Source organism: Alosa sapidissima, chromosome 3, assembly GCF_018492685.1.
Source record: "Alosa sapidissima isolate fAloSap1 chromosome 3, fAloSap1.pri, whole genome shotgun sequence".
Taxonomy (NCBI): domain Eukaryota; kingdom Metazoa; phylum Chordata; class Actinopteri; order Clupeiformes; family Clupeidae; genus Alosa; species Alosa sapidissima.
The window spans coordinates 16,612,010-16,625,442 of record NC_055959.1 but is presented as its reverse complement, the minus strand read 5'-3'; the positions used below and the strand labels follow the sequence as shown (position 1 = coordinate 16,625,442).

The 13,433-nt window shown below is 42.2% G+C and overlaps 2 protein-coding genes and 1 long non-coding RNA gene across 6 annotated transcripts in view; 2 read left to right on the top strand and 1 right to left on the bottom strand.

Annotated features, from left to right (window-relative positions):
- Positions 1–3,409, top strand: part of LOC121705233 — a 116,228-nt gene extending 112,819 nt beyond the window's left edge. For both annotated transcript variants that reach the window (XR_006030740.1, XR_006030739.1), the window contains 4 exons: positions 1,378–1,510; positions 1,782–2,002; positions 2,542–2,680; positions 3,330–3,409. This is a non-coding gene — a long non-coding RNA (uncharacterized LOC121705233). The remainder of the gene's footprint in view (positions 1–1,377; positions 1,511–1,781; positions 2,003–2,541; positions 2,681–3,329) is intronic.
- The window catches only part of LOC121705228 (adenosine receptor A1-like), a 119,178-nt gene extending 115,500 nt beyond the window's left edge, over positions 1–3,678 (bottom strand). The window contains exon 1 of the mRNA XM_042086094.1: positions 3,341–3,678. Coding sequence (XP_041942028.1) covers positions 3,341–3,678 — 338 coding nt within the window. The remainder of the gene's footprint in view (positions 1–3,340) is intronic.
- Positions 3,471–13,433, top strand: part of sult3st1 (sulfotransferase family 3, cytosolic sulfotransferase 1) — a 42,626-nt gene continuing 32,663 nt past the window's right edge. For 2 of the 3 annotated variants that reach the window (XM_042086097.1, XM_042086095.1), the window contains exons 1-2: positions 3,471–3,682; positions 5,922–6,006. The gene's annotated coding sequence lies outside the window, so the exon portion shown is untranslated. Of the gene's footprint in view, positions 3,683–5,236; positions 6,007–13,433 lie in introns of those variants that run through there. The other variant, XM_042086096.1, reaches the window with a different exon arrangement.

Genomic DNA, 13,433 nt, shown 5'->3' with positions numbered 1-13,433 from the left:
TCGTATCTTGGCACAGGGCAGCTGTTTTCTCCGGATGTTCAGGTGGTTGGTCAAGCGACCAGGTTTGAGGATAAACTTTACTGTCCTTTGATTCAGGAAGCATTTGAAAGGGTATTAATCCTCAAAAAAGAGACAACAGAGATATCTTCTGTTGTCTACAAAAGCATCAAATACAGTAAGGGCCTAGTTGTGGCAGTTTTTACATGATGATGATGGCATCCTGTTTGGCAAAATTCTGCTAATTTTGCTTAATCAGAACAGAGTTTATCTGATGGTGGAGAAGTGTGAATCTGTCTTCGTTCACGTACATTCACACCAGAAACACACTCCAGATACACATGTATGCAACATCCTCTAACATTACTTCCAATTCTTAAACTTGTTTTTCTCTCCACAGATTGTACCACATCCCAGTCCAGTAGTACAGCTACTGTACACTACACTCCCTGCAACACTGACGGCAACATCATCTCTCTCTGGTGACACTACCATGTCTTCTCCCTACACTCTCCCGTCATCTCAGTGGCTCAAGGACTTCCAAATCCCTTGGGAAAAAATGCCTTTTGGACTCAGGCAGTCCATGGACAGAGGACTACGGGCAGCCCAGTCTGACAGACTGAAGATGTTAAGAATAACTGTTGATGCAATTAGATGTCACTGCATAAACCCAAGTAGGTCACAGTGTGCTGAGATAGCCAGGGATGTTGTCGCTCAGTACCCCAAAACATTTGGGGATGTTACAGATGATGGAGATGTGTTAGGTTGTGGCTACATCTCCCTACTCAATCAAATAAAAACACGTGTTGAACACCTAAACCGGAACAACACCCTCTCAAAAGTTCGACGACCAAAAAGAAAAGACGCTGAAAGCACCTTTCCAAGAAACAGCTTCAACCAGCAGGATAGTTATGGTTGCGTAAATTGGCAGCCTAAATACCTTCCAGAGGGTGAAACCCCAGATTCCCTAGAAGTCAAGAGGCAAATGTTAATTAATCTTTTCACCACTGAAGGGCCAAGAAAGAGTTGATACAGGACGTGTGGATGAGCTCATGGCCCTCACATATTGGAAGCAGTGTGACTTCATCAATTCTAGCCCGCCTCCAGAAGTGTCCACGATCAGTGAGGAGTGGCCCTTACTGTTTGAAACGCGATGGCTCTGCGCTCATTTTGAGACCCTAACAGGGATCGACCTTCTCAGCAGACTATCAGAGGCATTCCAAATTCTCATTGGCTGCTGAAGTCCACAACGCCTAGCGTCATTTTACTAGTGTCAGTAGAAAGGCACAAAAAATGAATTGGAATTGCTTGTATAGAGTAGTTTGAGTTTTAACTTTGAGTTAAAGTACTGTAGATTTGGACATAGTGTTTCTTTTTCAGGCCAATCACTGGTGACATCTAGAAAATGGATGTTGTTTGCTGCAGCTTTTTCAACACTTCGCAACCTACTACAGTACGCGCTGAACATGCAGTACCAAGAGGATGCAGCATGCACCTTAGAGGTTGTACAAAGGTTGGTTATTTTCTCTATTTTCAGTATTCTAATATCAACTATGAGTAGAATAAGTGACACAAGCACATTTTATATCAGATAAATATTGAACATTTTCATTGTCTTTACTAACTGATTATTGCATAGTAGGCCCATTCATTGCACATTTTGGGAACTGCCTCAGGACCACCAAGATTAAGTCATGCACCAATGGTGCAAACAACACTATGAGAACAGCGTTTAATAAAAGAAGGTAATCAACTGGAAATGAAAAGTTTATCTTCAATTACAGATTCATGGTGAGAATTAATCCAGAGGAAGGAAAGAAGTGCTCGGCCAGACGGTGTGGGTAAGAAGACTAGTTCAGGAAACTAGTTCAGAAGAAAGCTGTCCCTATCAGCCCCCATGTAAACATCTTTATCCGGTCCCTTTTAGACTTTGAGTGGCAGACCTCCAACTAAAGTATGGTAAACAGACCTTGTTGAATTGCTGGATGCATCTCTCTTGTTAAAGGTATAAGCTTTATTTTCAGGTAAAGGCATACTGTATGCCTTATTTTTCTCCTGTTCCACTCATTGTTGGCATTGCCTTTGATTCTTCAAACACTTGTGCCTTTCTTTTGCCGCCTTTGTGTTATGACCACATTCATAGTTTCCCTACCTTTTATCATTCGTGTGTGTGTGTGTGTGTGTGTGTGTGTGAGAGAGAGAGTAAGTTTTATACTACCTGTTACATTTACATAAAATGAACAGATCTGTTCATTTTATTTTTCCACTTAACTGTTAAGTTTGTTTATAAATATTGTTATCTTTAGGGTTTATTTTAATTGAATTCATAAATATAAATTGTTACTGAATATGTACAGAGATTTTAGTAACAATATTCATTATTGCATTAATATTTAAAAAAAAAATGCTTATTCATCAACTTACGATACATTACTGCCTTAATGAGATACAGTAATACAAAGTTAAAGTGAACTACTGTAACCCATAATTACAGTAACGTACACTGTATACAGTAAGCTTCAGTAATCCATACTTACATTTCAGAAACACAGTAAGTTACAGTACAGTGGTCCTACAGTAGGCTACAGTGTGAGAGTCAACAAGACAAGAGGAAGCGTATGACATGACGGAAATTAGGGACACACACGCATGCCAGCATCGTTCAACAAGCACATTGATCAAAGTAAAGTGGGCTACAATTTCATTCACAAGCAAAGCAAATAGTTGCAAATCAAGCATAGTTGGAAAAACCTATAGCATTCATTTAGGTTGTCGGCTGAGCCGAGTGGACATTTAAATAAAGCAATTGTTTTAGGCTAAATTGTGTGTATGGTAACGTTATAAAGCAATGCAAAACGCAGCACCTGGCAATGAAAGTCGAATCATTTATGCGTCGGTTGCTATCGGAACTGATTTGCGTTCCAGCAATCTAGTGTGCATATTAATACTGTATATTAGAAAGTCTTAGTGCTTCTTAAACTGGTGGTTGCCGGACCTGCCATTTCAGATTTCAGCGCATTTGCGCTACATGATTAGTTTCGTTTTGAACCTGTCATTCATTGCGCATACAAAGAGTCTGGCGACTTCTTCCTCATTATTTAAATAAGTTGTAAATTGCACTGGAAAAAGTAGGCTAAGTCACTTCTAATTTCTTAACGGTGAATAGCCTAGGCCTACTCGATTTAAAAGTGTCGACTATCGGTGACGAAAATAGCAGAATTAGACACACAAATTAGGTTAGAAAAAGTATAAGAAACCTAGTGATAACAGAAGCCTAGTGATAGCCTAACAGTAGCCTACATAAATTAACTTGATGTGCCTTGCCTTGTCAGTGTTAGCCTACCTGAGGGGGATGATGACACGCAGGAAACGATCAACAGTCAGTGCCAGCTGGAAGAAGACAGACACCCGAGTCACAATCAGCATCATACAGGTAAATGTGAGGCAACTGTAGAAACTCATCTGGACACGGCTATCTGCTACAACCCGCAGTGGCACCGCCACGGCCCCCACCAAGACGTCGGCTATGGCCAGAGAGATGATGAAGCAGAAAGTGGCCTGTCGCCGCATGGCCCCACATTTCCATACTGCCCAGATCACCGGCAGGTTACCAAGACAACATGCCACAGCGATCAAGACCTCCAGTACTGTGAAGAGCACCTGAGCAATGTGGTCTGCCATTTAGGTAGGTGAAATAATCTATCTAAACTGACGTAGCCTAGCCAGGTGCGGATTAATGTACAGACTTTGAAGGGCCCCAGAAACGATTGAACTATTAATCAGCTGATGGGGAAATTCATGAGATCTCAAAATAGGTCCGTAGGCCTACGTCATTCACCATAGCCTACCACATGAAAATGTCGGAATGCAAATCAGATAAGCACAGAGACAGAGTAAACAACATGGCCAAAAAAAACTAGTCCAGGGGTCTCCAACCTTTTTGGGAATGAATGACCCGAAAACATATGGGCTACTCATTTTAAACAAACAGGCCCTCACCCCATTGCGAGGGTAATCCTCCTAAATAATAGGCCTATTTTTACATTTAAATTATCAATAGGCCTATGTAGGCTTACAGTAGGCCTACTGTATGTAGGCCTAATACATGCAAATGTATTTTCATCTGATTCTTCAATAGCCTACTTAAATATCAGGTGCACCACTTACCAACATTTTTGTTCAGTTTGTTCATTTCAATGTTTGCATGGGGAATTTAATCTATTTATTATTTTATTTTTTTTAAACAAATAGGCTACAAACAATCGTTTTATGCAATTAATAAGGTTACAATTTTTAGCATTAGCCTAGCCATCATTAAGAGTTCAGAGGCTGTTTAAGTTCTGATTTCAGTGGACAATTCGGTTTTACATTTCAATAGCAATCACAGAGTCCACCCTGACTTATGAAAATTACTTTTATAATTATTTCACATCTGAAAATCTATTATATTGTAACGATTTGATAGCGACATACACAGTTGTCCAATCAAAAGGTTTATTAGCTGAGAACGAGAGCAGGGACACAGACACAGAACACAATACACACGGGGCAGGTCAAGCAGACACACACACTACACATACAGGGGAGGACGCAGCCCCCCACACAAAAAGGATCACACACGAGGGAGAACTAAAAGGGTAACATGTTACAATAAAGACGCTAACATTACACTCAAAACTAAGGAGAAATACAGACATATACCCCCCAAATGTTCGCTCTCGTATCCCAGGATGCCCTGCGCGGGAGAACGCTAACACTGTCTTTTGCGCCGACGTTACAATATATTGACGTCTATTTGGTTGAAACCACTATTTTCGACTAGAATATTGCTGTTATATATTAATTTATAAGCCTATATTATTCTATTATAGGCTTTTAAAAATGTGCATTATGCATTTTTATTTAAGTAAATTTTTTTATTTAAAATTAAAAATTCAAATTCTTGAATTTCCCCTAGGGATCAATAAAGTATCTATCTATCTATCTATCTATCTAAATTTGATGGGTTCTGATTGGTTATTAGCTTTTTATTGTTCTGAAAATCTCTCTGAAAGTGATCCCCAACAATATCACCCGCTGAGTCACATCCGGATGTGTTCGGACCGCGACCAGTAGTTGAAAAGTTCTCCCCTTATTAGACATTCTCTGGTTGCATATTCGTTTTTTCCGTGGAGAAGCACTAGGGGGAGACGAAGCACCCACCAAACAACCCAAAAAGTGTTAAGTAGAACCATCAGAACGACTCTCAACCTGCATAATTAAGGTCATTTTTGCTAAAATTGTTGCATTGGGCTTCTTTAATAGTCAAGTTATTGGAGTTTAGCCGAAACGTCTGCTAAATACATCAACCAATAGCATAATCAATTCAGACACCTGCATGTATGATGTAACGTGCCCTAACAATGTTAAATGATAATGGGTAAAACTTTATTTGGGTATATAAGTCCAGCAGAGTAGAGTAGTCTATTCAAAAGTTTAAAAGCATTTGTGAAATTGGTTGCCTATTACCGATTGGAGCTTCCAGCATTGGCTAGGCTATGATATGGCCTTCGGCCTTGTACCTATGGCCAAATTACAGCGGCGGGGATATCGTTTACCAACTCCGGTCCCACTCGTGTCATATTTCTTAAATACGCCAACAAAAATGAGACGTGTCCTGGGGAGTTTCTGTTTGTATACTTGAAATATGGATATCAGGTGTGTAAAACATGTTTAGATATTTTGTGTAGCCTAGCCTATTGTTGGAAACAATAGGCTACGACCAAAATGGAGGATCTTCAACAAAAAGTTCCTAACCTAGTGGGTGGGAATTTTCAGATGGGGGTGGGTAGTCACCCTATATGGCTCTGGGGGTAGTAATATTCACATTTCCCTGTCTAGCTTTGCATAGTTTCTGACATCAACCTCTCTCAACTAACCCACAGAAACTCAACACATGGTTTTGTTTCGCACCTGGAGTGTTTGTAGAAGCATCAGAGACCGAAATGGAATTACAAAAGCACAGAAAAAGTGAGTTTTGCATAATATGTTCCCTTTAGTGTCACACAGTCTGTCCACAAAGGAAATCAGGTCACAGTACAAGTCACAGCACATGCCCCAGTGGTGCACTGTTGTACCCCAGTAAAATCTCAAGTCTAGGTAAATTACTAACTAGCTAAATTGCTCGCGGAGTACTTGTCACACAGATATTTCTCACAGCCTATCACATGAACGAGTGGAATCTAAGCTTTCCAATGATATTAGTGTCAAGTTACTCTGATAAATGGTTTGTGAGAAAATTAACATTGAATTTGCATGGAATTAAATTCTGCACACAGCTCTGCACACCCATTACTCGCAGTGAAATATCTCACAAACTCTTCTTTCAACACATGGCAGACTGTATATCACAATAAACAACAGACCATACCAGTTTTGAAATTGCAATTGCAGTTTTGTAATTTGCTTAGCTGTGGAGGTATGGTATCCCACCATCATGGTTCTTATTGCCAGATTCCAGACAATCCCACCTGCACATATATTAATATATAATTCTTCTGACATGCTTCCTATTGACATTAATGCAAAAAAAGTGAAGGGGAAAAGGCATAAGACGCAGATATATAGGCTGACATAAGACATATGGGGCGTGCCACGACGAAATGAGTCCAGTTTTTTTTTTTGGCCTCTTCAGTAAGTCATCATAAATAGGCTATCCACTCGTAATTATTCTGAAGAAAATTTCTATTTTAGCCAAGATATTTAGGGGGAGACACCAACCTAAACAAACAGATGTTGCTGACCAGATTCCTCATGGAGATTGCACCCGATTGGTCTGATTCAATATGTTTTGGAGTTGGTCATCCCTATGTTCCCCGGGTCCTATGTTCCCCACTTGGGGTTAGGGTTAGGCTAAGGTTTTTTTTTTTTTTAAAAGGGTCCTATGTTCCCCGGTCCCATACAACGTGGGTACAATAGGTGTGCTCCCTTCAGTAGTTGATCGAACATTATAGGCTACCTCACAAGTTATAGTTAACTATGAATGCCTCACAGGTTTTACTGCATTAGCCAATGGAGCATTTAGATGCTTCACTGTGTAGTTCAGATCTTTTCGAGTTCTGAAGCAATTCAATCTTTGGCTATGGATTTCTTTGGAGAACGGACACCAGAGATTGACAGCGACAGCACTGGGGGTATTTTAATTCCAAAGGCAAATGGAACTTTATCACAAAGCATGGTCTTTTTGTGATTGGTTGAGAGAAAATATAATATGCTCATTTACACTTCACAAATTTAAAGCTGATTTTCTCAAAACTTATTTTTTTGCTGAGATGAGGATAGCCTTCACATTTTGGCCAATATCTCTGGGTTGGCTAAACGGAATTAAACAAATGACCACTCATTTTAAACCCTAAGTTCTGTGGATTGTGAATATACAATAAACCTATTTTTTTATTTTGTCGAACTGGACTCATTTCGTTGTGGCACGCCCGATATGCAAGTAATCACATCATACTTTCCTAAATAAGGGTAGCCCAGACTGTCATGAAAAAGGAAGATAGCAGATATACAGTAGATGACCATTATCTATAACTAGCTTCTGAACATTTCTGAACTGTGAAACTCAGCAAATATGCTTTGTAGTTGTAAACCTATTGCAGTATCATCATACATATTTCACCTGTGTACAAAATAGTTTAGGCTACAGCACAAATATTTCCATCCATAGATAAAAATAAACAAGTATAACCTCTGAATTTCTTTTCAAAGTGCAGGATTATACAGGAAGATGTTAACACCTGCTGGGCATTACTGCCTGTCGCACCTCCTCCGGTGCCCATGGGTCAGCTGCAGGGTCATCAGCCAGAAACCACCATTCACCAACGTTTCGCTCCTTTAATTCTGGTACGTCTCCTGGTGGCGGAGCAGTGACAGGGACGTCTCCCCGTCACCCCCTGCAGCTGATGGGTGTTGTCCCCTGCGGCTGTTGTCTGGGGTTAGGTGTTCTTCCCCCAAGTTTTGTGTCCTTCCTCCTAAGCCAGAGCCAAAAGCTCCCTTTTTCAGCCTCCTCTGCCAGATCCTTTATTGCCTTCCTGAGTCTTCCTCAGGTGAGTCCCACATCCCTCAGGAGGCGTGTGGTTGACAAGCCCATGAAGCCTCGGCATCCAACCTCCACTGGGTAGATGGTAGTCTTCCAGCCAGCCTCCCGGCACTCAGCAGCCAGCTCTGAGTACTTTGCCTTCTTACGTTCGAAGGCGGCCTCAATCCCCTCCTCCATAGGTACTGTGAGCTCGATGAGGATCGCTGCCCTTGCCTTGGCTGACCACACAACTATGTCTGGCCGGAGAGATGTGGTGGTGATCTCCGTGGGGAACTGAAGCTTCCTGTCGAGGTCGACCCTCATGCTCCACTCCTGGTCAGGGGAGAAGGGCCTTGATGTTTCTCTTGGCCTGATGCTTCTCTTGACCCCTCCTTCCGCAACAAAGGTGGTGGGGTCCTCTGCAGGTGGCGGTGTTTTACTCCCCTGTCGACACTCCTCCAGCACTTCGGCTAGCTTCCTCAGGACTTGGTCATGGCGCCATCTATAGCGACCCTGTGAGAGTGCGATCTTACAGCCTGACAAGATGTGCTGGAGGCTTACGTTGGGAGTATTGCAGAGCGTGCAACGTTCCTCACTTCCGAACCACTGGTGGAGGTTCCGAGGGCAGGGAAGCGTGTCGTAGGTTGAGCGGATGAGGAAGCTGAGTCTTGCCTGTGGGATCTTCCACACGTCTGACCAACTGACATTCCTGCTTGTAATTCCCTCCCAGGTTGTCCATCTTCCTTGCCGACCCTGCGACACGGCTTTGATCTTGTAGCGGTCTTCCACCATCCTCGTCACCTCCGCCACCACCATCTCCTTCCTTTCCTTGCGGTTGGCCTTGGACCAGAAGCGTGGCGCGTCTCCACATCCTAGGCCTGCTCTTCCTACCTGGACTCTGCCCATGATCTCCTGATGTTGGAGCCGACTGATAGCTTGGTCGACCTCGGCCTGGGCATTCCACTTGCGGCCAGTCGGAACCTTGGCGTTAGCGTTCCTTACTGACTCGTCTGTGGACTCCCTAAGCTCGAGGACCAACCTGGCCTTCTCTTGCGTATAGCCCAGCTGTAGTGACTTCAGTGGTAGCTGCAGCGTGTTTTTTCCAAAGAGGCCGGTTTCAGATAGGCACCGTGGCAGCCCCAACCACTTTCAGATGAATGAGTTGGCTTTCCCATCCATCTTACTCACGATCGATGAGGGGATCTCACTCATTTTCAGGGGCACCTGATTGATGCATTTAAACATTACAATATACACAATTTTCTTATGGGGGAACATGCCCCCGGACCCCCCTAGAGGGGATCTTGTGCCCCAGTGCAGTTGTAGGTCTAGTGACGCCCCTGGTACGAAACAAGACGGGAGTGATTTTGACTGGATGTGAGAATAGCCAGTGTTGACTATCAATTCTTTTCCAAAAAGGTATCACTACACGGATACTCCAGCTAATAATTTCCCCCCCCCTTACACCAACGCTGGATTTGAGGGTTCCCCCACCTGCCAAATCTCACTTTAATCACTGTTTAGAGCCCAAATCAACAAACACAATTTAAAAACATGCTCTGATATTTAGCATATTGAAAAGTTCTGATTAAGGTTGCCACATGTACTGAATTTCTAGAATTAATAATATTTTCTACTAAATGTGGCAACCCTAGTTCTGATCAAGGTGGGCTATTGTGTTTAAACAGGCCTAACTATCTGGTTACTTGTATCTAATGAAATACATAGTCAGGTCTTCCAGGTCTCTCAGGCTTGAATCATGCTGCAACCACGACCCAGCAAGAGAATAGAAGGGACGCCTATTTTTTCCGCTTGACGCAAGCAGTTCTGTGTGGAAACACCAAAAAATAGGTCAAGTTATCTCTAAAAATGAGGACAAATTGGCCAAAATGAGGACAACCCCCAATTTCTGCTGATAGGCCTATTGTTAGGGGTTGACTTTCTCATTCAGGACCAGTTAACTCATTGAGTGGCAAAAACGTAATATTACATTTTTTCTTCCCATGCGTTGAGTGCCAAAACGTAATATTACATTTTTAGCTTTTTTTTTTTTTTTAACTCTTAACACACCTTATATGTGATTTTGGGAACTCTGTGATGAATGGAAATGAATTATATGACGATCGAAAACTCATGAAAATGCACAATCTGGACATTTTATCTGGACATTTAATCTTAAAACTCTGCTTTTGATGGTTGCCGCTTTGGGTTGAATCAGTGACACATGCACGTCAGGTCAAAACCAGGCCATTTTTGTGGGTTTATCACTGGGTGGCAGTCTCGCCAGGTCACTTCCCGAAAACTTTACAGGCAACACTTCATATTTCATCAAAGACGCTACATCTCCATTTCTAGAAATAAAACAGGGATTTTGATGAAAACTAGCCGCAGTTTAGCTTGGGAACAGAGGCATGTAGAAATAAACGGTTTGTACTCACTGAGAGTTTAAAGTCTCACCTTTCAAACAAGCCATAGTATGTGTCCATAACTATAACATAGAATACGCTGTGGCTCTACAAAAATCGTCAACAATGATCAAGATTGCTGGCACTCTGGGCCAAAGCTTCTGAAAACAGCACGGCATTCAAAGTGTTAACAGGTTAGAGCAGCCACACTGCCTCCATCATATCCGTAGCTCAAACCACGCTGCAACTGCAACCCAGATAGAGAATTGAAGGGACGCCTATTTTTTCCGCTTGATGCAAGTTGTTCCGTGTAGAAATACATTGAAATAGGGTGACCACCAACCAGACTCTGAAAAGGAGGATTATTATTATAAATAATTCCGCAAAGTTATTTCATCTGAATTGAAAATTTCAGAAGCTCACAGATGGTCATGTGCAGTGCTTAATTTGTAAAGTGGGAGGTGCCAGAGCGCAAAGGGGGGGTGGATCCGGCGACTCAAAACGGGGATTGGAGGTTACGGACCAACAACAAAAAAACCTGCGTACATAGCTCTGACTAAAAAAAACTAAACAACGCGGTGTGTACACCAGGGCAATGTTTATTAACTTCAGAACTTGCAACACACTGCACTGCATGGGTGTAAAATGTAAAAAAAAAAAAAAGCAATTATCCATTATCAAATTATCGAAAAAAACTACACACTCTACGCATAGGCCGAAATAAAAATATATAGTTATAGTATGCTATACTATAACTATATCGAAGTGTAGGTGTCCGGGGGGGGGGGGGCATTATAGTATGCCCCCGGACACCTCCCCCCAATCAAAACACATCGGAACTGACACATAATATGACACAGAGAGGGAGCGGGAGACACAAACACTCACGTGCGCACACACACACACACAAGCGCGCACACAGACCGGGAAAATAGGAGATACAGGGCAACCAACAAAACAGTCCAACAAGGGGCTAATAACCCTGGCGCTATGCTATATATTGCAATGATGACCACCCACACCCAGTAATCAATGATCAACTAGATAAAGCGTGGAAGCGCGATTTCTTCCTACCGTAGGCTAGGCCTACTTGTCCAAAATGGCCCATACAGCATCCAGACCCCCGGCCTCCATTACCCTGCTTCTTTTTCTACACCTATGTCCTTTAGAAATCCATGACCTCGCGTAAGGAAAGGGGTTGAACCGGGCAAGCGGAGGGCCGACAAGGCAAATGGGGAGGAGATGGTAAGCCCTGATGACATTCCGCGGGCTATTGATGCAAAACTGCTGGCAGAGCGTCTCAACTTATCTCTCCCCGAACAGCGCGTCACCCTGTGACCAATATTGTGGATAAAGCACTTTCAAATCCTCGATTAGCTTGTTGTATCCTGTTTGGTCTTTTCCCTATTTCTAAAGACTAATAAGAAAGATATCAACATTGAACACTACACAAACAGTAATTTATTTATTTTTCGTTTAAGCGATTTATTTTTTATATTGACTTAATTGACGGATCCAATAAAAAAGGTTCCGGATCCAACGTCGGAGCTGCCGGAACATGTTCCGGCGTGTTCCGGCTCAAATTAAGCCCTGAGGGGTATTTCACAAAACCTAGATAAAGGATTAAGCTGGGATTTGTAGGTTATCCTGGATGAATTTAGCCTTGACTTGGACCCCGTTTACACGAAGGGGAAAACGCAGATATTTCCCTGCGGTTTGGCCTCTCGTTTACACCAAAAACCCGTTTTTATCACAGAAAACGATTATTTCTAAAACCTCTGGCCAAAGTGGAGATTTCTGATAACGCCGGTTATGTGCTGCCGTGTCAACAGGGATAAACGGCGTTTTAGCTTCTTAAACGTCACATTATGCGCCAGCAAATCCTTAACGTCATGTGAGCGCCTGATGTTTACAGTTTCTTTGGCTACTGATCAGGATTATCATGGATGCTGTTAAGGTGCTACTAATTCTTACTTTTATGCAAAATTAACGCTACACGAAGGAGTAACTCTACTTCGCTGTCTGTCCATACAAACGAACCTCGCGCCATGTTTGCTGTTTTGAAAGGAACCGGAAGTCGTTCGTGTTAGTCGTTGGTGTCGATTCTGAGGATTTTGATTGGCCAGCATGGCTTTATTCCTTTCCTTTCCCTACACTGGTTTGGCATAGTTATTATGGCGCTCGACAGCGTATTTATGCGGGTTGATGTAAATTACAAGTTTTTTGAAAACAATGTTGTGTGCACGATGTTATTATTGAAAACGGAGGGGGGGAAATATTCGTTTCTCTAAATACCCGGCTATGTGTAAATGTGGCCTTGGTTTCACAAAAGAGATAGCACATAAGTTACCATGGGGATTTATTCTCTGCACCTAGCCTGGTCCTGACCAGGCTAACGGCCAAGCTAAGTTAATTCTAATGGTAATTATGTCGTCTTATTGGTTGCTTAGCTGTCATTCACATTAGACCTCCGTGCTATTTTTTAAGGAGCTTTATTCCATTTATAAACTATTTGCTAAATGTATTTGCTCGCAAAACAAAACAGATTGTCTGCCTACTACCATATGGTTATTGTTTTAATTGTGATAACCTTATAATTATTAACATAGGCCTAGTACTCATTGTTTGCTTATTTTATTGATAGACGTTTGATGAATAGCCTACTGTAGTTGATGGGAAGTGGAGGGGCAAGTTTTCGAAGGTATTTTCAGCTATAATATTAAGGTATATCATACTATGTGGATCTTTGCAGTGGCAAGCGCTTTCTTAATGACGTTGCGTGACGAGACAAGGAAGCACTCACACGTGGGTGCATACATAAATTTGCATTCAGTTGGTCTACCACGCCTACTCCTGCTGTTTTACAGAAATAGCCATGATTCCCCATCCCAAAAAGGACAACTTTACTTCATTGTTAGTCTATATCAAAAGCGGTTGTTCACTTTGTGTGAATGACGCTATTTTCCGCGTCT